Raw genomic sequence first — 26159 nt, 5'->3', positions numbered from 1 at the left:
TGAAAGAAAACATAACATATAATGTATTCCTCATTTACGGCTAGATGGTGTCACAGGGATGTGTTCCTTGGATAACTTAACCCATATTTGTCAAGGTTACTGTTATTTAGATTGACTACTGGTAACTGAGAATAAGTCAAGGTCCTTTAGCCCAGTGGTTTCTTATTAATTGAATAACAATTAACAAGCTGTCAAATTAAGTGGTTTAACAAGTGCAATAGTATCAAATGTCTGTTTAGCTTAGCATCGCTATGAGGAATAAAGCAAAAACGCTATTGTCTAGACAGTCATTCCACTTGTGCTGACTTAGAATCTGGAATTAGTGTTGGTAACCAGATGCAGATGTGGCATGGAGGTGAGAAAGCTGGGAGACACCAGATATCTTTTGATACTTTGGCACCTCAGGGCTTTGAAAGCTACCTGCTGATGGTGGAATATCAAAACAAGTTCTGGTCAATAACTGGAGCCTATCAGGCTCATGCTGCTGGAGGAATGCTGAGACCTAAACACACCGTAACGAAGCCCCAGGGGATGGGGATAACACTGCTCCCTCACACGGTGCGTAAAGCCTCAGGCCTAAGACTCTATCACTATCTCCTCTCTCTCCATGTTGGTTTAGACCAGCACACGTGTTCCCAATAAGGATGGTCCTTATTCCCACAGACCTGGCTTCGACTGGGCTACCCTGGGCTGGGACTGGAATGGACTAGACTGGGACAGGGATCTGACTCATCTGGTTTGAGTGATACGGTTGTGTTCTGGCCACATTGTGTTCTGGCTGTGGTTGACGTGGTGTTGTCTCTGGGATTTCAGGCCCAGAGCTGGGTGGATCTGGACGGCCTGCTGACTAACAATAGCTACACAGTGGAGCTGCAGGCAGTCACCTACTGGGGTCAGGTGCGTCTGAAGAGCTCCAAGGCATCACTCCACTTCAGCACCGCTGCCCAGAACAATGACTCTGGTAAGGCATCATGGGACATCGAGTCTAAACAAGGCTGCACCCATCTGACTTAGTGATAAATAATGACACTGTTTAATAGTTTTATGAGTTCATTTTAGAGTATTTATTAGCATAACTATTGGTATGATAATATATGTTTAATTATACTGTAACCTTCCCATATTAGAGTTTTGAGCTACATTTGGAGATTTTATGAGATTAGCTGGACTATAAATCCGATGTTAACTTCTCTTCCTTCTCCAACCCAGTGAAACCAGTGTCCAAGAAGGAGGAGGTTATGATGCCTGTTGGCTCCACACTTGGCAAGCGCCCGGCCGGCCCTCTGGAGGTGGGCACACCCTTCTACCAGGATGGCCAGCTACAGGTCCGCATTTACTGGAAGAACCGAGGGGGTACGTACCATATTATTGTAGTGTGCGTGGGCCTTGGCCTTGGCGCCGACCCTATTGTAATTACCACATCATTCTGCCCTTCATCAGGCATCCTGCATCCTGCATTGGTTAATCAATGTCGGGAAATGATTGGTTCTCATTTGAGATAAATCTGTAGGAAAAGCTATTGGATATTGTAGATCAACTAAATGAAACGGGTTGTCTTTGACATGGGCAATAAGAGCACAGGGTGAGTTTAAATCTACTGTGGACCAGGAGGAATGGCGGCCTAGGGTGTTCTGTTAGCTGAAGAACAGTAAACACAGGCAACGCGAGGGGCTCTGTATGCTGGGGTTTATTGACAGCTGTAGTAAACCTCTCTGGGATATGTGGGACGGTAGCGTCCCACCTCAGCAACAACCAGTGAAATTGCAGGGCGCCAAATTCAAAACAACAGAAATCCCATAATTAAAATTCCTCAAACATACAAGTATTTTACACCGTTTTAAAAATAAACTTGTTGTAAATCCGGCCACAGTGTCCGATTTTCAAAAAGGCTTTACTACGAAAGCACACCAAATGATTATGTTAGGTCAGCACCCAATCACAGAAAAACACAACCATTTTTCCCGCCAAAGAAAAAAGCATAAATAGAGATAAAATGAATCACTAACCTTTGGTGATCTTCATCAGATGACACTCCTAGGACTTCATGTTACACAATACATGTATGTTTTGTTCGATAAAGTTCATATTTAACATCCGGTGATTTTGCGGAGAGCCACAACAATTTACAGAAATACACATAATAAACATTGATGATGTTATGCAAGGAATTTATCCACTTCTCCTTAATGCAACCGCTGTGTCAGATTTCAAAAGAACTTTACGGAAAAAGCAAACCATGCAATAATCTGAGTACGGCGCTCAGACACAAAAACAAGCCATGCCGATATCCGCCATGTTGTGGAGTCAACAGAAGTCAGAAATAGCATTATAAATATTCACTTACCTTTGATGTTCATCAAAATGCACTCCCAGGAAACCCAGTTCCACAATAAATGTTTGTTTTGTTCGATAAAGTTTTTGTTTGCGCGTTTAGTACACAAATCCAAACTCAGGAGTGCCGGGCAAGTCCAGGCGAAAGTTCAGACGAAAAGTAATATTACAGTTCATAGAATCATGTCAAACAAAGTATAGAATCAATCTTTAGGATGTTTTTATCATAATTCTTCAATAATGTTTCAACCGGAGAATTCCTTTGTCTGTAGAAATGCAATGGAACGCAGCTAACTCTCATGGGAGAGCGTGAGACTGAGCTCATGCCACTCTGCCAGACACCTGACTCAATCAGCTCTCCTTCACAGTAGAAGCCTCAAACAAGGTTCTAAAGACTGTTGACATCTAGTGGAAGCCTTAGGAAGTGCAATATGACCCCATAGACACTGTATATTCAATAGGCAATGACTTGAAACAGTACAAACCTCAGATTTCTCACTGCCTGGTTGGATTTTTTCTCAGGTTTTTGCAGGCCATATGAGTTATGTTATACTCACAGACATCATTCAAACAGTTTTCGAAACTTCAGAGTGGTTTCTATCCAAATCTACTAATTACAGTGCCTTGCGAAAGTATTCGGCCCCCTTGAACTTTGCGACCTTTTGCCACATTTCAGGCTTCAAACATAAAGATATAAAACTGTATTTTTTTGTGAAGAATCAACAACAAGTGGGACACAATCATGAAGTGGAACGACATTTATTGGATATTTCAAACTTTTTTAACAATCAAAAACTGAAAAATTGGGCGTGCAAAATTATTCAGCCCCCTTAAGTTAATACTTTGTAGCGCCACCTTTTGCTGCGATTACAGCTGTAAGTCGCTTGGGGTATGTCTCTATCAGTTTCGAGAGACTGAATTTTTTTCCCATTCCTCCTTGCAAAACAGCTCGAGCTCAGTGAGGTTGGATGGAGAGCATTTGTGAACAGCAGTTTTCAGTTCTTTCCACAGATTCTAGATTGGATTCAGGTCTGGACTTTGACTTGGCCATTCTAACACCTGGATATGTTTATTTTTGAACCATTCCATTGTAGATTTTGCTTTATGTTTTGGATCATTGTCTTGTTGGAAGACAAATCTCCGTCCCAGTCTCAGGTCTTTTGCAGACTCCATCAGGTTTTCTTCCAGAATGGTCCTGTATTTGGCTCCATCCATCTTCCCATCAATTTTAACCATCTTCCCTGTCCCTGCTGAAGAAAAGCAGGCCCAAACCATGATGCTGCCACCACCATGTTTGACATTTGGGATGGTGTGTTCAGGGTGATGAGCTGTGTTGCTTTTACGCCAAACATAACGTTTTGCATTGTTGCCAAAAAGTTACATTTTGGTTTCATCTGACCAGAGCACCTTCTTCCACATGTTTGGTGTGTCTCCCAGGTGGCTTGTGTCAAACTTTAAACAACACTTTTTATGGATATCTTTAAGAAATGGCTTTCTTCTTGTCACTCTTCCATAAAGGCCAGATTTGTGCAATATACGACTGATTGTTGTCCTATGGACAGAGTCTCCCACCTCAGCTGTAGATCTCTGCAGTTCATCCAGAGTGATCATGGGCCTCTTGGCTGCATCTCTGATCTTCTCCTTGTATGAGCTGAAAGTTTAGAGGGACGGCCAGGTCTTGGTAGATTTGCAGTGGTCTGATACTCCTTCCATTTCAATATTATCGCTTGCACAGTGCTCCTTGGGATGTTTATAGCTTGGGAAATCTTTTTGTATCCAAATCCGGCTTTAAACTTCTTCACAACAGTATCTCGGACCTGCCTGGTGTGTTCCTTGTTCTTCATGATGCGCTTTTAACGGACCTCTGAGACTATCACAGTGCAGGTGCATTTATACAGAGACTTGATTTCACACAGGTGGATTGTATTTATCATCATTAGTCATTTAGGTCAACATTGGATCATTCAGAGATCCTCACTGAACTTCTGGAGAGAGTTTGCTGCACTGAAAGTAAAGGGGCTGAATAATTTTGCACGCCCAATTTTTCAGTTTTTGATTTGTTAAAAAAGTTTGAAATATCCAATAAATGTCGTTCCACTTCATGATTGTGTCCCACTTGTTGTTGATTCTTCACAAAAAGTTTTATAGTTTTATATCTTTATGTTTGAAGCCTGAAATGTGGCAAAAGGTCGCAAAGTTCAAGGGGGCCGAATACTTTCGCAAGGCACTGTATATGCATATTCTAGCTTTTAGGCCTGAGTAGCAGGCCGTTTAATCTGGGCACCTTTTTGTCCAAGCTACTCAATACTGCCCCCCAGTCCCAAATAAATTAATATGAGCCCTCTCTCATATATTAGTGTTGAAACCTTACATTTTGTTTTACAAGACCTGACGTCACCCTCCAGAAACACACGGACGACATGTAAGAGTTAAAACATTTACCCCACTGCAGTGTCCACAAACTCCTTGTTCCCCAGCCCCTACAAAAATATGGAAACCTTGAAAGGCGTGCTCTAAAGGTAAGCCAGTCAAGTCCCATTCACTGGACTATGTTATGTTGCTAATATACACTACCGTTCAAAAGTTTGGGGTCACTTAAGAAATGTCCTTGTTTTTTAAAGAAAAGCTCATTTTTTTGTCCATTAACTCATTGACGCATCTATCCCGTTAGTGGGATAATTTTCATCAACACTCGCTGAATTGCAGCGCGCCAAATTCAAATTAAATTACTAAAAATTTGTATTTTTCATGAAATCACAAGTGCAATATAGCAAAACACAGCTTAGCTTGTTGTTAATCCACCTGGTGTGTCAGATTTCAATACAGCTTTTCAGCAAAAGCATAACAAGCATCTATGTAAGAACATCTCTCTTGGTAGACAAAATATTACAAACACTAGCAGCCAAGTAGATTGGTCACGAAAGTCAGAAAATAAATAAATAAAATTGCTTACCTTTGATGATCTTCGGATGTTTGCATTCACGAGACTCCCAGTTACACAATAAATGTTCCTTTTGTTCCATAAAGATGATTTTAATATCCAAAATACCTCCATTTGTTTGGCGCGTTATGTTCAGATATCCACAGGCTCGGGAGGTCACGACATCACAGACAAATTCCAAATAGTATCCGTAATGTGCACAGAAACATGTCAAACGTTTTTTTATAATCAATCCTCAGGTTGTTTTTAAAATATATAATCGATAATATATCACCTGGGACTGTAGCTTTTTCAATAGGAGAGGGAGAGACAATAGCTGCCCCACTCTGTTGCGCAAGCAAAACTCTGAACACCCAGCTATCCACTGACGTGATGTGATCTTTCTCACTAATTTTTCAAAATAAAAGCCTGAAACTATGTCTAAAGACTGACACCTTGAGGAAGCCATAGGAAAAAGAATCTGGTTGATATCCCTTTTAAATGGAGGAAAGGCATCCAATGGAACAGAGAGCTTTCAGGAAAAACAGCACTTGTTGGATTTTCCTCAGGTTTTCGCCTGCAATATCAGTTCTGTTATACTCACAGACAATATTTTTAAAAAATTGGAAAATTTAGAATGTTTTTTATCCTGATAGGACAATTATATGCATATTCTAGTTTCTGGGCCTGAGAAATAGGCCGTTTCAAATGGATACGTTTTTTTTTGTTGCCAAAAATGAAAATCCTGCCCCCTACACTCAAGAAGTTAAAATAACATCAAATTGATCAGAAATACAGTGTAGACATTGTTAATGTTGTAAATGACTATTGTACCTGGAAACGGTAGATTATTTTATGGAATATCTACATAGGCGTACAGAGGCCCATTATCAGCAACCATCACTCCTGTGTTCCAATGGCACATAGTGTTAGTTATTCATTTTAAAAGGCTAGAAGGCCAGCATCCTGGAGTCACCGCTTCACTGTTGACATTGAGACTTGTGTTTTGAGGGTACTATTTAACCTCTTGCTTCTACTTGGGACGCTTGCGTCCCAACTAGAGCTCTGGAAATGCAAATGCGCTACGCTAAATGCTAATAGTATTAGTTAAAACTCAAAAGTTCATTAAAATACACATGCAGGGTATCAAATTAAAGCTACACTCGTTGTGAATCCAGGCAACAAGTCCGATTTTTAAAATGCTTTTCGGCGACAGCATGAGAAGCTATTATCTGATAGCATGCACCAATACACTACAACACAAAAGCACAGCAGGGGACGTAAACAAAATAATTAGCATTTCGGCGTTACACAAACCGCACAATAAAATAGAAAACAGTCATTACCTTTCACCATCTTCTTTGTTGGCACTCCTAGATGTCCCATAAACACTATTGGGTCTTTATTTCGATTAAATCGGGCCATTTAAAGCCAAGATATCGTTATATGTAGACTGTGTGATAAACGAAAAAAACAGCGATTTCACAACGTAACGTCATTTTTTAAAATTCAAAAAGTAGACGATAAACTTTCACAAAACACTTCGAAATACGTTTGTAATGCTACTTTAGGTATTAGTAAACGTTAATAAGCGATAAAAATCATCCATAGGCGATGTAAAAATCATTAGCTGTCGTCTTGGAAAAAATTTCACGAGAGAGCTCTTCCGGAATGATCTGGGCGGAGACCTGAGGTAAGTGGTGCCCCTGTTTCGGTTCAACCAAGAATCAAAGATGATTCAATTCACAAGACTCTAGACAACATGGGGATGCTGTGGGAGTTGAATGCTCGGTCTTATCTAATTCGGCTCACTGTTAACAATTGCTGGAAGTGGCGCAAGGATATTTATTTCCATTTTCTGTGATCAGGTTTTCCTGCGCTTTCCGATGTAACGCACGTTATGTTATAGCCACAGTCGTGATTTAACCAGTTTTAAAAACGTCCAAGGGTTTCCTATCCACACATTCTAACCATATGAACGTACTATATTCCTGGCATGAGTAGCAGGGCGCTGAAATGTTGCGCGATTTTTAACAAAATGTTCAAAAAAGTAGAGGGTAGGAGCAACTAGTTAATGAAGCTGCCAGTTGAGGACTTGCGAGGTGTCTTTTTTTCAAACTAGACACTCTAATGTACTTGTCCTCTTGCTCAGTTGTGCACCGGGGCCTCCCACTCCTCTTTCTATTCTGGTTAGAGACAGTTTGCACTGTTCTGTGAAGGGAGTAGTACACAGTGTTGTACGAGATCTTCAGTGTCTTAGCAATTTCTCGCATGGAATAGCATTAATTTCTCAAATTAAGAATAGACGGATGAGTTTCAGACAAAAGTTATTAGTTTCTAGCCATTTTGAGACACAAATGCAGATGCTCCAGATACCCAACTAGTCTAAAGATGGACAGTTTATTGCTTCTTTAATCAGAACAACAGTTTTCAGCTGTGCTAACAAAGTTACAAAGGGGTTTCTAATGATCAATTAGCTAACATAACGTGCCGTTGGAACACAGGAGTGATGGTTTCTGATAATGGGCCTCTGTACACCTATGTATATTTTCCATAGAAAAACTGCCGTTTCCAGCTAAAATAGTAATTTACAAAATTAACAATGTCTACACTGTATTTCTGATTAATTTGATGTTATTTTAATGGACAAAAAATGTGCTTTTTATTTCAAAAACAGTGACCCCAAACTTTTGAACGGTAGTGTATGTCATTGCCAAGCCAAACTCCACAGAGTGGAGGCAGGAATGCCCAAGCTGGCCTGGCTGAGGAGAGGCCCAGTGGTGCTTCTGATGGAGAAGCCATCTGCTGAGTCGCAGAGAGAGAAAGAGACCATGAAGAGACGGAAGTCTTCCTGGTCCAGAGTGATTAGCAGGGCTGGCCCGGGCTCCGGAGGCTGAGTGATTGTGACTGGGTCGGCTAAGCTTTCAGTCCCAGAGTGTTGTGGAGTTAGTTCTGGGCTCGCTCCATGGCCTGGCCTGGGGGGATGACTACACTACGCTGCAGCAGTCCTAGTCTGTGAGGGTGATGGTGTGGCACAGACTCAGCCTCTAACTGGGCTGATGATGGATGCCTCTGGGTCTGCGTCTGACCACCCGGGTTATACTGGAAGAAGGAGAGAGCGAGAAACCTGGTCCCTGATAGCCTAGGATCAGGTTTCTCTTCATCAGACTCTGTGTTCAGAACTTCAGACTGAGGGACAGATTAACTCAACACTGCTGATTACTGCACTCGCTCATTCTGAGGCAGCTCAACATTGGGACACATCTGGTCAAGTAGGAATGTCTATCTGTACTGTTTCATAACACATAGGTTTATAAAGGACTGTCTCAGAGGGTGAGATGGTGGATCACTGGCTGACACAGACAGACAGGTAGACAGACAAACAGGCAGACAGGCGATCAGTAGACTTCTGAGGCGAGCTCCGCCGCGCTGCTCTATACCTGATTTAATGTTCCTTCCCTTTTTTTACGTACCTCTTCTTCTCTGTCAGCTCAGCTACGCATATCTTGTTTATTTTCCCCTAATTTCCCGCTTCCCCTTAATTCCTCTCTTCTGCTTCCAAACTGCTGGGAGGCTGAGCACGCCAGATCCGTGTCGAAACCTTCAAAGGCCTCCTTTTATCTCCCGACCGCAATCCAGTCCCCTGCCAAGGGCTAACACAGCGTAACTCAATTATTAATCTGAGAAGTATAATTTCACATCTGAACGCACACAGCCAGATGAATAATAATTCCTATCAAATATCAGGGGGCAATGGGAGCATAAACAGCGCTGATTAGGCAATGAGGGTCTATGGTTTAGTAATGAAGCGAACTGGGGCTGGGACCCGGTGTTTGAGACTGGCGCTGCTTCACCATTGCTGAGGGTAGGCCTTTAAACATGGCCACGTTCCGCTGATGAGATGATTCAACACAACATTTAGGAGAAATATTTGAATGTACGTATTTAGTCGTTCAAATTCTTTTTATTTCTTATTTTATTATGTTGACATTAATGTCACGTTGAAATGAGTCACAGTAGGAAATGTAAGAATCGTGTTTTAATGCGTTTCACCAGCTAGTGTATCAGCAGCATCTGCTAATATCCCACTGATGGTGGGACACTAATAGAGAGTACTCAGACAGTCTGACTGGGTGTTATTGTAAGATAATGTATTATACAATAAGTTCATTTTACCCAACAAGCAAGTATCATGTCTGATATTGTCTTTGTCATCGGGTCCTTTGTTGTTTTTGCACCAGGTCATTGAATACTCTCATCTCTCTCTTCTTCCTCCTCTCCTCCCAGATCCTTTGGTGAGTCGTTACCATGTCCAGTGGATGCCTGAGTACTGCAGTCACAACGAGACCAGAGGACCAGAGAAGTCAGTCACACAGGTCTGTCTCATACCCCAAATCATCCTTCTATCAAAGTACAGTCATTGCGCCAAGTGTGTGTGCGGCTGTGTCTTGTTCAAAACATGAAGCAGATTTCATTTCTTTATGAAAGCAGCTCTAGTGTCAGAACCAAACAGCATGTTGTCATTCAGAGTCACATGTATTTATTTTCCAATATATTTGACGTACAGTAGGTTTTTAAAGGACCATAGAGTTTGGTCTGCATTGTGTTTTCATTTTTGTCAAGGAAAAAATATAGCGATGCTGGTATCGTCACAGCCCTACATCTCAGTGGTATGCAAAGCGCCCGCCAGCCTTTTGTCTGGCACTAAGAAAAGACATCTCGTGTAAAGAAAAGGGCCCCACTCAGCGCCTCAGTCCTGCTGTGCAGCTTTGCAGCGGGTAAATCAGCGACTGTTTTGATTATGACTCAGTCGGTGTGGTCTAACATGGTGCACTGCCCAAACATGGTGCGCTGTACTAAAACAATGTTTTCGGGAATGATGGACCATGCACCCCCAGCATGAGCACATTGGGTGCAGGGGCTGGGTGTGTGTGTGTGTGGGGGGGGGGGGGTGCGCTGTTTGAACTCAGCGCTGTTCCAGGATGGCATAGCCTGGCAAGCAACACATTCTTCAGGGAGCCCTTCTCTGGTTGCTAGGAAATACACATCCTTTTTCTATAGATCCCTGGGAAGGATTCCAGCACAGCGCTGTCCTTGTCTCTTGTGTGTGAACATGGCGCCTTGGTTCGTTTTTAATCAGGGCTGTTGCATATCAGAGAGAAAACACTCGCCCTCTGAGTTCACGACTATTAGTGTAGAATGTCGTTATTACAAATGGAAGATTTAATTCCAGTGAGCCACTAAGAGAGGCACATCCAATCCTTAAAAGTTGTCTCTTTGCTGTTATACAGATTAAAACCATCAATTTTCGGTGGATTGACAATGGAAACCTGTTTAAAGTATCCTCCTTTTTAAATGAAGCCATACAGAGTTGGCTACAATTTAAATGTTATCCTCCAGAAGAGGCAGAACATTTATTACAGCAAATAATATGGCTAAACTTCACTGTACTTACTGATAGAGGGTAAGCCCATGTTTTTCAAGATAATGTATAGTATAAGGTATCATGTTTATGATGTACTTTGGAAACAACTTTGTTAAAATTGTCATACAAGCAGTTATCAAGGTGTATGTTCAATACAAAATGATAACAACTCATTGCAGTTCTGTCACAAAAATGGAAGAGGCAATTACTTAATTAGTTTGTCTGCCAAAAATGTAAAATCATAAATGGCTTAAAATGACCCATGTAAAATGTGTCAGTTTCACTTACAGTCAAGAGGGTTAACAACTATGCCACATAAAATTCTAAATGATTGGGCACAGATTTACGATGTCCCAATAACGTGGCATCGGGTTTATGAGTTGATATACAAAACAACAATTGACACATCAATCCTTTCTTTTCAATTTAAGCTATTATATTAAAATGATTGCTAGAAAAAGAGTCAGTCAGCCTTGTGCAGACTATGCCACGAGGAAACCGAAGCAATAGAACATATCTTTTGGTCCATCGGTGGCTTGTTTCTGGAGTCGGGGCCAGGAATGATTGTTATGTCAATATCAGAGCGCGGTTGGACCACAGTCAGTCAATAGGAAATATCATTGTGCTCTTGGGTAAAATGTTTATTTTGGGGAAAATTTGGACTGAAATGTTGCAGATGGAGAGTTTGAAGTCCCTCGTGAGACACCGTGGTAGAATGAAGTTATGTATTGCAAGAGGAAATGGTAGAATGACGATTTAATGAGAAAGATGGGTTGATCTGTGTCTATCTGAAGGTTGGAATGAATGAGTGTGGGAATAAATACATACACACATGCACAGTATCATGTTTGAGGTCCTCCAATCAGGTGTGAGGGTGGGGATGTGATTATTGTATGTTTTGCATTTAGTTAATTCTGTTTTTTGTTTTGGTTTCACACTGAGCAGTGTGTGTGCTGGTCCTGGTGGTTGGGTATGCTCGCTTCCATGCCCTCCCGGGCATTGGGCGGGGCTTGATCCTTCCCGCCATTGGAAAATCCCTTCGGGGCGAGGGCTTTGCCCTGCTGGCGTCTGGGGACGAGCTCACCCAATGAACAGACTGATGGGAGCGGCCATTCATATTATATTGTATTGTTATTTTTATTCGAAGAAATCATAATAAAAAAGATCAGCCACTCACTCAGCAGGAAATCTCCATGTTTTCTGGAAAAAATGTCTGAAGTAATTCATTTAACATGTCATTTTCATTTCAAATGAACCCGAAATGCATTCTTGTCCCCTCGTCTTCATCAGATACCTCCTTTTTATATTTGTGTTACACTTGGAACCCATCAAAATAATCTAATATTTTTTTCATTGTAGTTTGAATGGAGGACTAGTGGGTTAACCTCTAACATGTGACTGTTCAAAGTGGTTCAGTAATGTGGGCCATGTTCCAGGGCATAGGGAGGGAACCTGATCCTCTCTTGGCTCCATGTATTTAATTATCTGTGGTGGTTCCCTGGGACGTGACCTGGGTGATATCATGTCAGGGCTCTGAACGTTTAATGCGTCTCTTGGCTCAGGAGAACTACATCAACCTCCCGGGCCTGCTCTTCTCCTGCAAGTACAAAGTGACTGTTCACATGCTCAAGTCCAAGAGGCGCGCCAAGGACGAGAGCACCACCTTCCTCACCCCGTCCTGCACCACCATCAGGAGCAAGAGCCACAAACACATCCCCTGTCCTGGGGAGGAAGGTGAGTCAGCTGCCCAGTACAACCAAGTCATGTTATGTTCATACTCTTATTATCATGTTGCATTATGTGCCTGACTCCAAGACTCTCCACACGGTTGTTGAAAGAGGCTGCTTCTTCTTTTGTTATAGTAGATTTTTGCCTTATTTATTAACTATGACTTATTTCTTCCCAGCCTAACACATACAGTTTACATTATGCCAAGAATATATGTCCATCAGACGAGTGTTTTTCAACATAGTTATTCCGATCTCTCTCTGCAGCCCCACTTCCCAAAGTGTTGGCTAAATCGGAGAATCTGACAGCGTCCTTCTCCATCCACGAGGGAAACATCACAGGCAGCTTTCTGTGGCGGGTGTCACAGGTCCTGGCCCATCAACGAATCACAGGCTTCCAGGTCACCTGGGCCGAGGTCACCACTGAGAGCCGACAAAACAGCCTGCCCAACAGCATCATCTCCCAGTCCCAGATCCTGCCTCCAGTAAGTCTATTCAACTCCGTTATATCAAATAACTATTATTCCTGTAGTGAAAATTATTGTTTGGAAAGTTACATGCAGTCACTCACTTTAGAATTGGTTATACCAGGAAGTGGCTATTGTAATTTATTTGCTTTTGCTGTAGGACACAAAATTTTAAGGAAAATGTTATCAAGAATATATTGTACTTTTCCCAGGACACTGCCCTCTGTGTGCTGAAAAAATAAGTGTGATCTTCAGCATTTCATTATACAATGCCTGCCAGGAGTGGAGGTGTTTTAAGGATACACTGCATTGCCCTCTTTACATGAAGAACTAGATAAGCAGTGCTGTGCAATCATACACAGAGATCTGAGGGAGGGATTCCGTTAGAAGTTCTCCTCCTCCTGTGTTTCATCTACCTTCCCTGCTTCCTCTTTCATCCTGTATGAGCGCGCTGAAAAACCCACTGTTTTACATAATCTACTCGATCAACAACACGTTCCGCCTGTCTGCGCCACCCAGTGAGCCGCTCGCAGTTCTAAAAAATAAAACCACTCATCACTACACTCAGTTTATCAGTAGAAGTGTTTATTTACCTCTGTGGCTGAATAGAGAGCAGATGGTGTATGGGATGTAGCCCAGGTTTACCTAACAGATAATTCAACATCTTAACAACAGAACGGACAAAAACTCTAGACTTCTATGGGGGAAAAGTTATACAGGTACCAGAAAGTTATACTAGCCCTGAAGTCCAACCAAGATTAATGCTTTAAACAACAGTCTGTCTGTGAGAAAGGTATTCAGCCAGTCTTGGAGGACAATTAAAAGTTGATAGAACATTGCTGCTCAAATCCTTTACAGTTGTAGAAAATGTTTCACAAAAGAAAATGGAAGCTGATAGAAAATGTTATTAGTGTGAGTTCTTGACCCCAAAAAGTAGATCAGCTTTGATTTATCCTTGGTGTCTGAATGCTTCTTACATACAACATTTGGTATGTCAAATAATGTTTTCTACATTGGCACCAAAGATGGTTAATGGTCTTCTCTTGTGCTGTTAACCCTTTCAGGACCATAGTCTGCTGGTGGTGTCTAACCTGCGGCCAGCCACGTACTACAGACTGGAGGTCCAGGTGGTGACGTCAGGAGGTGAGGGTCCTGCCACCATTAAGACCTTCCAGACCCCCAGTGTGTTACCAGTCCTTCAACACCGTAAGTACCAACTCACTGACCACTGACTGTTGCTCTCCTGTAGTCAGCCACATGACTGTGTCCAGCTAGATTTAAACAGAGATACCATAGCTCATTTGAGAAAATCTGTGATCTTTTTTCAGTGACATCTTCATCAATGACCAGTATATTTCTTGCACGACCACACATTACTCTATTCTGATCATGATTCTGCAGTACCATTAGGAACTGAAATGGACATGTATTTGTGTTGTTTTGTGTTGTAGGACCCAGACTCAGGCAGCACCATCCACATCACCAGAAGTCCTCAGCGGAGAGACATTGAGACCCCTGACCCATCAGACCCAGTGCGACAGGAACCAATGTCTCTCAGCACCTTCACCCAGGGAGGGAATACAGTGTGGAACCAAACAGCAACACAGCAGACCATGAAATCTGACCCCAACCTATGTGAAATGGGTTCACCTTCAGGCTGCACAGCATATGCTTTCCCCTCAGTCCTTCCTGATTCCATCCACTGACTGGACTCTCCATACGGTTAGATGCATACTGATATGTAGGACTCTTTTCTTTAGGACTGGCTGGTTCATTCTCCTGTTATTTATGGGACACTAAGACTAAGTTGGTTTAGGAATTCTCAAACTGTTTGTTCCAATAGAAACAATAACAAAGCAACAGTATTTTATCAATTCCAATTGTACATCTTTGTATATCTAGAACTCAAAGATTGTTAGATTATGAAAGGACAAGAAAAAAGTCAATCACATTTAGTTTGAATGGTAACTAAACTGAAGACACGTTAATAACAGTGGAGAGAACGACATACAATTGTAAAACACAATCACGTATTCATTGAGAAAGGCGCGTGTTCACCTATTTATTTTGTTTTACCAAGTAAAAAGATGTCGCTTAGGCATACCCTATGTAGTGATGAATAATGTAACTAAAACCAGTGTAGTTTAACCCAGAATATTTCTCATAGTATGTTGCATGTAGAACATTTGAATTTAAAACTGTAAATACATTTCAAGCTTCAAATTGAATGCTTGTAATGGTTTTGCATGTCAAACGTTAGTGTTCTGTAGGCATGAACAGGTCTGTTACCTCTTTTGGATATGTTAGCAATGTTTCATTAACAGATAATTATATGGGGAATAATATGTCATGTTTATTAATGAAATTATAACTTTTATGTGGAAATTATGGAATTTTATGTTCTTGACTGTAGAAATATTTGTTGTGGAACAGTCAGTGAATGTCTATTTATTTGTGTGTGTGTGTTGTGTTTTTAGTCTAGTGTTTTTGAACCGGCAAAACATCTTGTAAAGACATTTTGTAAAAATGGAATTGTAAATATAGTCTCATGTTACATGTTATTTTTCCATGGTAGAAACTGTACAAACTGGTAAGTAATAAAATAATCCTTAACCTAATTCCTTATGCTTTATCCTCTTAATTGAAATTGCTGTGAGGAGTCAATATGAAATGGTGTATATTGTTTAAACATTGGACTATTTGGCAGATACTGGTGCTTATGTTGGCTGTGTAGTCCATAACGCCAGACTCCAACAAAGCATATTCACTGATCTCCCCAGAAGCTTGAGACATACAGTCCAAATAAACAGGTCATTCAGAGCTTACCAGCAAGCCATGGCTGGAGTTGGGTGCCCTGGACATAATACTCTCCTTTAGACCACAGTATTGTGCCCTGCCAGTTGCGTAAAGTGTGCTGTTTGTATTCGAACAGCTTTAAATCCTTTTTGTCTCAATCCCTTCACTTTTTCAATATGCTGTGGAATGTTGACATTTTTGTGATTACTTAAATTCTTATGGTATGAGAGAGAATACAGTAAACTGTGTGAAATCGACTAAAATTAGCATAGGCCAGAGGTTTGTGGTGTTTTCCTTGCGTTTTGATATTAATCATACCTCACAGATGCTAGTTCTACTTAATGGTTATTTGTTGGCTGTGACGAGTCAGTCAGCTGTCTGCGGCTGACTCATACCTTCTACGCTTGTGCCAGTAACACCCATACAACACCCATCAGCGCTGGCCAAGTGTGTTGCCTGATGGAGTTTTTACATCCTGACATTTGTTTTGGACGACCCAGCATGTTACACTTGGTTAGCCCTTATGTCCCTTGTAATGTCTACAGTGCTGTTTTAGACCTCAAATTCTGGTTTGCTTTTCATATACACAACTGACAGACAGCCGATTTACTGTAGCTCTCCCACAGACCGCTAAGTGTTCTCTGCATATGGGTTTTATACAATGGTATGGTCTCAAGCTATTATGGGCTCTATTACTGTTTATTAATGCAATATCATGAATCTGTGAAAAGTATGATAATTGCACTGTTTTGTGGTATATCAAGATTCATGTTCAAGATTATTGGATTAGTGTACTGTATATTGCCAAGTCTTCAATCCCAGTTGCCATGTGAGCGTGTATGCTTTTCCGTGTGTGCACGCACTGTGCTTGAAGAACTTTCTCTGTGACAACCGAGACCCTAGAAGTCTAGACTGTAGACGATTGGCTGCTGGGCCTCTAAGAACATCAAAATTTCCAAGTGGTCAAGAACCAGCCCTGTCTTTCCACAGTTGGCAGCTAGGTAATTATTCCGAATCCTGCTTTTCCCCCACTCAGGCCCTCTCCTCTCCAGTCAGTCAGAGGCTGTCTTTGGATGTGGATGAGACTAAGGAAGTGTCAGGCCACTCTTCTCTCATGATGTTGTTTATGTACAGTTCTATAATGTCACAAGAGATTAGTTCATCTCGGTCCGTGCACACTAATCCTCCCCTGTGCTGCTCTGTGCTCCAGGACCATGGCCAGTGTTTTGCCAAGGCCTCCTTTCTCTGTGAGCCAGCTTCTCTCCCTTTCAGCCTGTCACAGTCCTCTCTACACACACACCAAATACCACAGCCCTCAAGTGTGAAAATGTTAAAACAAAGGCCTCCATCCTCCTTTGAGCCACGCTGCACTAAGTCCAAGTCTCTGAGGACATAAAAGGAAAGAAAAACTGCAACTAAATAAAAGGCTCGTTGTCGGGCACAAAAGCTTGTCTCGGACTCTACAAGCCCAGATAGTGTTTATTCATTTTGCGTGACATTACAAGCTCATTGTTCCAGGCTAGGGGATATTGTTCTCCAATTGAAACATATTTTGGTAAACAATTATTGTCCTTTAGGCCCTCAAATAATCACGATCAGTCAAATATTTACCCTTCTGTTCGATGACATTTGTCTTTTTGATTAAATGGGGTATGTAAAACACTAACTCCTTTCAGTTGACAGCAACAACGATTGTCTGTGTTTCCCACACATCTCCTCTGACCCCTCAGCACCCGTTCTGCAGATTAGCATTGCACTGAGCCATGCTTCGCCATTTATCAAACCTTGCACGCTAGTTCTGTCTCCCCTTTTCACTTACAAAAGACTCGCCACGTCCTAACGCAAGCACACACCCTACTGCCAAAACAATATCAGCCGTACCTCATAAGGAATCAATGGATTTCAGATGGTTTTCATGCCCTGCAGTGTTGGGGTTGGGGCCCTCCTAATATAGTATTTACATTTCATTAGGCAAACTTAAGGACATCTCGCTAAACAGTAATTTCCCATTCATTGTCATTCGTGACGTTACCAGTTATGATGGGTAACCTTAATGATTTGAATGCTCACCCGTTTATTCCCATGTGAGTTCCAGGTCAGTTCCATTGCCATTGATGGAGTATGATATTCTTTTTAGATCACAACCACCTGGAACTATTCTATTTCCATTGGGACTTATATGAATGGTTGGACTGGAATACATTGTCTGTGAGATTGATGCAAGGTAACTTGAATGTTATTTTTCAATTAGAGCAGGCAATGCTGCTGTAATGTTGTGTGCTGGTGCAAACTCTGACCTTGCCCGGGGCTGTGGGGTGTTACTAGTTATACTCTGGTTGAGCAGGACCAGGCTGGGGAGGTGCAGATGAAAGACCTCTGTCAGGCCGGGAGGATGTTCAGCCATAATCTAATGAAGACCAGAACATGTATGGACGTATGTAGACCTGCATGGCACACATTATGCAACTATACGACACATACAAAATAATATTTCTGAGGGGAGGATTAGCACATATACTAAGAGTAGTACTTGGGCTTAGGAAGTAACTTTACAAATGTATTGTGGTCATGCCGGATTCGATGACCTTCCAATTTCAAGAGTTTTCATTTCTGTAAGGCACACTTTCACTGCAGACACACACAGAACATAACTCTGTTATGCACAGAATAGTGTATGGATTCTCAAGGACCCATAAAGTGACAAATATTAATATGTCTTTCTGAATTCCCTTTATTTGGATAGCTCTATATTCCGAATTCTGCACACTTGTGGAGAAGGGTAGAGGTTTTTATTGAGCCTATATTTGACATGAATTTCAAATGACAAAAAGTAGTCATTGTTTACCCCTCTGTTTTATGGTCTTATACTGTATCAATTCTACATTTATAAATTATATATTGTTCTCTAATCACACAGGTGATCCTCCTCTTTGTGGGAGCAACACTTCTCACTCTTCACCCACTAGCCTAATGTGTTGAATTACAAACACGCAATGTTAGGAGGACCTGCCATTGAGTTCCTCGAGCTTCGGGTCAAAGGTAAACAAGAGGTCCATTGAGATCCCACTAAGTGTTTACTAAGAAGGCCTCCCCTGAGAAATCATTATCCAGATCCCTCTCTCCTAACCAAACATCCTTCTCAACTAACAGGCATACATAGTGGAGAGAGATCAGTTTGAAACTATCATTCAGACGAATAATAGCGGTTTATAATCTTCTCAGATTTGCTCTTGGACTTTTTAATGGTCCTTCCTGGGAAAGAAAAAATATTGACCAACGTTACCTGCTCATAATGAATGACTTTAAGAGGTTAAGAGGTTAGGATGTTAAGAGGTTAGGATGTTAAGAGGTTAGGATGTTAAGAGGTTAGGATGTTAAGAGGTTAGAATGTTAAGAGGTTAGGTATAGGCCCTATCGGCCTATTCCATCTATCTTAGCATGCTCACTTCCTCAAACATTCAGCCCAGTTACGTTCAGATATTGATTGTAAAATACATACTGTAAATGTCAATACACAATTATGTGTACTAGGTGAAAGGTAAGATTATGTCTACCGTAAAGCTAAGTGAAAGTTTAGATAAAGGGAACTGTGATTTGATTTGAACTCAGGTTACAGCCACTAGTCATGGAATAATTTACCCTTGTCATCATGTCACATTTGCCTAAAGCTTTAGGAGTGACCAGTGGCCAGGAAGTCAACTTTAGATCTAGTGTTTCCTCTCTGTCCTCTGAAGTCCGTGGCAGGACCCCGGGTCACAGAGCTGGACGGTAGAGGAGCCTCAAAGGCAGGTCAGAGGTCACTGTCCCCCCAGAGGACAGACACTGCAGCCGGGGCCCGTGGAAGGGCAAGGGGCAGGGCAGGACCTGGGGTGGGGGCGGGGGGACAAGGAGCCGGGTCAGTGGTCGACTTCAGAAGTTGGGAATCCACTCACAGGATGTTAGAATGGATAGAAGATCAACCTCCTCCTTAGTTCCACCTGAATCAAAAAGTGATCATATCAAGCAGATTGTTGTTATGTGAGAGGTTGTCTTGTAAGAGGAGGGATTTGGTCCTAAGATTGTATGGAAAATAACTTTCAAATGCTTAGAAAGATTATTGACAATTCAACAACATCTGTTCATCTCCTTCTTCCCTGTTTTTGCTTTGATAAACTAATGAATTGGGCAACCTGGCATCTGTTTATCCGGCATCTGTCTCATGCAACTGGAAACAGGTAATACACCGTGATAACATCTAGTTGGTTCAAAGAGCAGTGTGTTTCTGTTAGTGAACAGAGAGAAAGAAAAGCTGTTCTATTTAGTTCTGATTGTTCCTGACTGGAACAGTCTGCCTATCAGAATATACAATCCACATGTCTGCACTGCTTGGAATTGGGTGTTCCTTATGTAAGGTCTGCTAAGCATCAGGTCACATCTGGTTCAAAACCAGACAAATTAATGTCACTTGTTTATGTGTAATAAGAGGTCGACAGAAGTTGATATTACTCATAATATTGTAATTATAGCCGTTGTTGTGCTTTATACCTCTGCTAAAGCCATTTTCCCTTCTGAGAACCCAACAGGAGGCAGGAACCGAGAAGGTGCATGAAATTGATTACACTGTAAAAGAATGGCATGGATGTCAAAACTATTCGGCACTTAAACTATTAAGTCATTGGAAACAGGGAGGTGGGCACTCTGAAATGATTGACTTTACTAATAAAACATCATCAGGGTAATTTGACGTGTTTTATATTGTACACTGCTGCTTCTAAATATAAGACAGGCTGCAGCCAACACATGGCTCTGGCAAACCACAGTGTTTATAAAATGAATCCCCAGTCTGAGGCATAAGTCCTGCCCCATTTGCGTGTGTGTATATGTATGCTATAGCGAATGATCGTGTGTGTGTTCCTAGGCCGGGGGGTGCACATCCAAGCATGTGTGTGCACGTGTGTGTGTTTGTGCTCCTGGGCTGAGAGCTAATTTCCACCCTGATGATCACAGGCACCATTGATTGTAATCACAACGAGCAGGCTGTTCTGCCCCGTGGCACACAAAGGAATCTGGACGTGTTTAAAGCACTAACTTTTATGTTTTTTTTATACTTATATGAAGTTAAGTTATAATGTTGTCGGCAGCTGGCTCTCATTAACAATACATGATGTCAAACATTGGGACGTGCTGGAGGGTGGATGAGAGCTGCTCTCTCTTTATGGCCCAGTAGTGAAGACCCCCACTCTCTGTCCTTTATACATGTATGATAAGCCTTTGTTAAGCCTTTCATACGCCTATGATGAGCCTCTCTGTGCTGGATGGTGAGAACATAAAAAAGTAGAAACTGCAGGACACCTTTGGGTACTATTATTCCCTAGGGTTTGGTTGTCTCTCTACTCTCATTTTCATTTAGTGAATTTTGTCTTTTTGCTTGCCATTTGTTTACAGCTGCTGTTGGTAAAAGTAAATAAATATGTTCCCATTACTGCCAATTATCATGTTTTTCCTGGGTTTAATGCAAATGATTTCTGTCTTTACTGGTACTCTGCCTAGACTACAATGGTAAGGAAATTATTCAAATGACAGTAATAACAATCTATCACAGCATGTAAGTGATCTGAAGCCAATTGAAGTGAGCTATTGGAATCTGGCATTGCCTCTGACATTATCCTGCCAACTGCCATACTTTCAGACTGTCACATTAATGCATCACAGTGTGCTTAATAAAACCTTATTGGGTACCTGACAGTGGCGGTCGGTGCCATTCTAGATGAGGGAGGACGATCATTTTTTAATGAGCATGGCCTTATTTTCTATTACAAAATAGTGGACGACTGTCATTAATATTCTATTCACCCAGCTCAGTGTAACATTGATAGGTTACGACTACTACAGGATACTAACATTTTCCCTACACCCATCATGAGGTTCGTACAACCTAGCCTATGAATGAGAGTTTACAAAGTAGGTGCACAGATCGAGAGACATTTGAGTAATCAAGGTGCCATAAAGTAATACAACCAAAAGCTTACCCTGACTTGGAAGAATTCCATTATTGGATAGCTATAGCCAGCTAGCTAATATCAAATCAAATTTTATTTGTCACTTTCCCCAAATACCTTACTGTGAAATGCTTACTTACAAGCCATAACCAACAATGCAGTTTTAAGAAAATAGAGTTAAGAAAATATTTACTAAATCAACTGAAGTAAAAAATAAAACATTTAAAAAAGTAACACAAAATAACAATAATGAGGCTATATACAGGGGGTATGTGCGGGGGTACTGAGTCAATGTGTGGGTGTACAGGTTAGTTGAGGTAATTTGCACATGTAGGTAGGGGTAAAGTGACTGCGTAGATGATAAACAGCAAGCAACAGCAGTGTAAAAACAGGGGGGAGGGTGTCAACACAAATAGTCCAGGTGGCCATTTGATTAATTGTTCTGCAGTCTTCTACCTTTGGGGTAAAAGCTGTTAAGGAGCCTTTTGGACCTAAACTTGGCTTAACATCCCTCTCTGTTAGAGCCGGGTGTTTGAGTAGGCTAAACTAGCTAGCAGCATTAGCTAGCTAAGCAAGTGAAAGTGAAGGAAAAAAAGAAATATAGCTAGCTTTCTCTCTCACCCTTGCTTCTCTTTCATTTATTAAGAAATGTATTTGTTCAAAACTGTTCAACTATTGTCTTTCTCTCTCTTTGAGTCCACTACTCACCACATTTTATGCACTGCAGTGCTAGATAGCTGTAGCTTATGGTTTCAGTACTAGATATATTCTCTGATCCTTTGATTTGGTGGACGTCAAATCAAATTTTATTTGTCACATACACATGGTTAGCAGATGTTAATGCAAGTGTAGCGAAATGCTTGTGCTTCTAGTTCTGACAATGCAGTAATAACCAACGAGTAATCTAACCTAACAATTCCACAACAGCTACCTTATACACACAGTATAAAGGAATGAAAGAATATGTACAGAAAAACATATGAATGAGTGATGGTACAGAACGGCATAGGCAAGATGCAGTAGATGGTATAGAGTACATTATATACATATGAGATGAGTAATGTAGGGTATGTAAACATTATATGAAGTGGCATTGTTTAGTGATGGCTAGTGATACATTTTTTACATCAAATTTTACATTATTAATGTGGCTGGAGTTGAATCAGTATGTTGGCAGGTGCCACTCAATGTTAGTGGTGGCTGTTTAACAGTCTGATGGCCTTGAGATAGAAGCTGTTTTTGAGTCTCTCGGTCCCTACTTTGATGCACCTGTACTGACCTCGCCTTCTGGATGATATCGGGGTAAACAGACAGTGGCTCGGTTGGTTGTTGTCCTTGATGATCTTTATGGCCTTCCTGTGACATCAAGTGGTGTCGGTGTCCTGGAGGGCAGGTAGTACGCCCCTGGTGATGCTTTGTGCAGACCTCACTACCCTCTGGAGAGCCTTACGGTTGTGGGCGGAGCAGTTGCCGTACCAGGCGGTGAGACAGGATGCTCTCGATTGTGCATCTGTAAAAGTTTGTGAGTGCTTTTGGTGACATGCCGAATTTCTTCAGCCTCCTGAGGTTGAAGAGGCGCTGCTGCACCATGCTGTCTGTGTGGGTGGACCAATTCAGTTCGTCCGTGATGTGTACGCCGAGGAACTTAAAACTTACTACCCTCTCCACTACTGTCCTGTCGATGTGGATGGGGGGTTGCTGTTTCCTGAAGTCCACGATCATCTCCTTTGTTTTGTTGACTTTGAGTGTGAGGTTAATTTTCTGACACCACACTCCGAGGGCCCTCACCTCCTCGCTGTAGGCCGTCTCGTCGTTGTTGGTAATCAAGCCTACCACTGTAGTGTCGTCTGCAAACTTGATGATTGAGTTGGAGGCATGCATGGCCACGCAGTCATGGGTGAACAGGGAGTACAGGAGAGGGCTCAGAACGCACCCTTGTGGGACCCCAGTGTTGAGGATCAGCGGGGTGGAGGTGTTGTTACCTACCCTCACCACCTGGGGGCGGCCCGTCAGGAAGTACAGTACCCAGTTGCACAGGGCGGGGTCGAGACCCAGGGTCTCGAGCTTGATGACGAGTTTGGAGGGTACTATGGTGTTAAATGCTGAGCTGTAGTCAATTAACAGCATTCTCACATAGGTATTCCTCTTGTCCAGATGGGTTAGGTCAGTGTGCAGTGTGGTTGCGATTGCGTCGTCTGTGGACCTGTTGGGGTGGTAAGCAAATTGGAGTGGGTCTAGGGTGTCAGGTAGGGTGGAGGTGATATGGTCCTTGACTAGTCTCTCAAAGCACTTCATGATGATGGAAGTGAGTGCTACTGGCGGTAGTCGTTTAGCTCAGTTACCTTAGCTTTCTTGGGAACAGGAACAATGGTGGCCCTCTTGAAGCATGTGGGGACAGCAGACTGGGATAAGGGTTGATTAAATATGTCCGTTAACACACCAGCCAGCTGGTCTGCTCATGCTCTCAGGACGCGGCTGGGGATGCCATCTGGGCCTGCAGCCTTGCGAGGGTTAACACGTTTAAATGTTTTATTCACGTCGGCTGCAGTGAAGGGGAGTCCGCAGGTTTTGGTAGCGGGCCGTGTCAGTGGCACTGTATTGTCCTCAAAGCGAGCAAAGAAGTTGATTAGTCTGTCTGGGAGCAATATATCCTGGTCCGTGACAGGGCTGGTTTTCTATTTTGTAATCCGTGATTGACTGTAGACCCTGCCACATCCCTCTCGTGTCTGAGCTGTTGAATTGCGACTACTTTGTCTCTATACTGACGCTTAGCTTGTTTGATTGCCTTGCGGAGGGAATAGCTACACTGTTTGTATTCGGTCATGTTTCCGTGAGGCAAAATATCATATCATGAGGCAAAATCAAGTTGGAGATATATCAGATTGGAAAACTCACACTGGATTAGAAAAAGACCGAAATAGTAATCGTCATCAGCGCTACTGACTTCTACTTAATCAATTTAATGTTTGTTCTCTAAAAATGTATTTTAAATTGTGTATCTCAGGGACCAGTGGAGGCTCCTCAGAAGAGGAAGGGGAGGACCATCCTCCTTGGTGAATTTCATAGAAATATTGAAACATACAATTAGTTAATTTTTAGATAAAACTATACTAAATATATTCACGTCGCCAAATAATTTTTTTAAACACACTGTTTTGTAATGAAGGTCTACAGTAGATTCAACGCACACTGTAGGGTAGCAGCATGGTGTAGCTGGAGGACAGCTAGCTTGCCTCAGTTTATGCTGCAAGAGCTCTGATAGATTGGAGGATGTCCTCCAGAAGTTGTCATAATTACTGTGTAAATCTATGAAATGGGGTTAAAACAATATGCCTCCTAGGTTTTGTATTGAAGTCAATGTACCCAGAGGAGGATGGAAGCTAGCTGTCCTCCAGCTACACCATGATGCTACCCTACAGTGTGTGTTGGCTTGGAGAGAGTAGCACATTGCTTTAACTCACAGTGAGTAGAGTACAGTTTTCAGAAGGGGACCCCATGTGTGCTGCTCTCCTCATCTCCCATCATCATCTGCATCCCAGCTGTTATTGCAAAGTCAAAGTTCCAAACCAAACAACCATTTAATATTTCATTTCACCTATATTACTGTAAATGATTAAAAAGAAAACATTGGCACTAGGCCAACATGCCAAAGCAGCATTAGCAACATAGGAACACTGTTTTTGACATTTCAATTGTGAATATACCTGGACAATGACTCTCAACCTTGGTTCGAAATAAATCAGAAGCGTAACAGCTATGGACATTTTGAACATATATCACTGTTTTTAATGCTTCATTTCCTGGAGGCTGCTCACAACAACATAAACCGTTCCGATTGTGTAGAGGTGCTGAGAGCGCCCCAGATTTAGGTGAGTCGTGGGAGCGCTGTGATTGTGTGTCAGGATGGGTGACTGTGGCTGCGCTGCTTGTAACACGTTTATGACACACACAGGACCGGAACATATGGGATATGTGTTAAGGAGCTTTACACTGCACAGCCAGGAGGGGAAATGATCCCTCTGTTTCCACACTTTGATGATAGGTGACCATTAGCCACGTATGCACCTGGGATGGATGTCCTTACTAACTACTAACCTAGCTAATACTTTTCAGGACCAGCTTGCTCTCAATGACATTGATATAATGCTAGGTCAACATTTAGTGGTTGTTAATCTCTGTATTGTCATGACATCATCTGTCAGGTCTTATGTAAGGTTCACTGGACACTGATCACTTCAATGTGTAAGCACATTTTTACATTGGGTTACTGTCTGAGTTATCTCATCAAGAGAATCCATCTTCATACAGGCCCAATCAAACAAGTAACAATACATGGAGGACTAATTCATACCATGTGCTGATATTAGGGTGAGCTTCATGTCAGATTTCTCGTATATTGACTTTAAAACAGCATGCCAATTCCAGGCTTCAAGGGATGGTTCATGAATCACTGAGTCATCAGGGAAGGAGGAGGAGTTCCCATAGCTTAGTGTGTTCATCAGGGAGCATAGAGTC

At 42.0% G+C, this 26159-nt stretch overlaps 1 protein-coding gene across 1 annotated transcript in view; it reads left to right on the top strand.

Annotated features, from left to right (window-relative positions):
* Positions 1–15488, top strand: part of LOC115128466 (anosmin-1-like) — a 63612-nt gene extending 48124 nt beyond the window's left edge. Inside the window, exons 8-14 of the mRNA XM_029658326.2 lie at positions 814–961; positions 1210–1353; positions 9539–9627; positions 12239–12410; positions 12671–12888; positions 13935–14076; positions 14322–15488. Coding sequence (XP_029514186.1) covers positions 814–961; positions 1210–1353; positions 9539–9627; positions 12239–12410; positions 12671–12888; positions 13935–14076; positions 14322–14380 — 972 coding nt within the window. The 3' untranslated portion in view covers positions 14381–15488. The remainder of the gene's footprint in view (positions 1–813; positions 962–1209; positions 1354–9538; positions 9628–12238; positions 12411–12670; positions 12889–13934; positions 14077–14321) is intronic.
* Positions 15489–26159: the final 10671 nt, after the last annotated feature.

The sequence above is a fragment of the Oncorhynchus nerka genome, linkage group LG1, assembly GCF_034236695.1.
Source record: "Oncorhynchus nerka isolate Pitt River linkage group LG1, Oner_Uvic_2.0, whole genome shotgun sequence".
Lineage (NCBI taxonomy): Eukaryota > Metazoa > Chordata > Actinopteri > Salmoniformes > Salmonidae > Oncorhynchus > Oncorhynchus nerka.
Note: the sequence above shows the minus strand (reverse complement) of the source record. Positions and strands in the feature narration are given on the sequence as shown.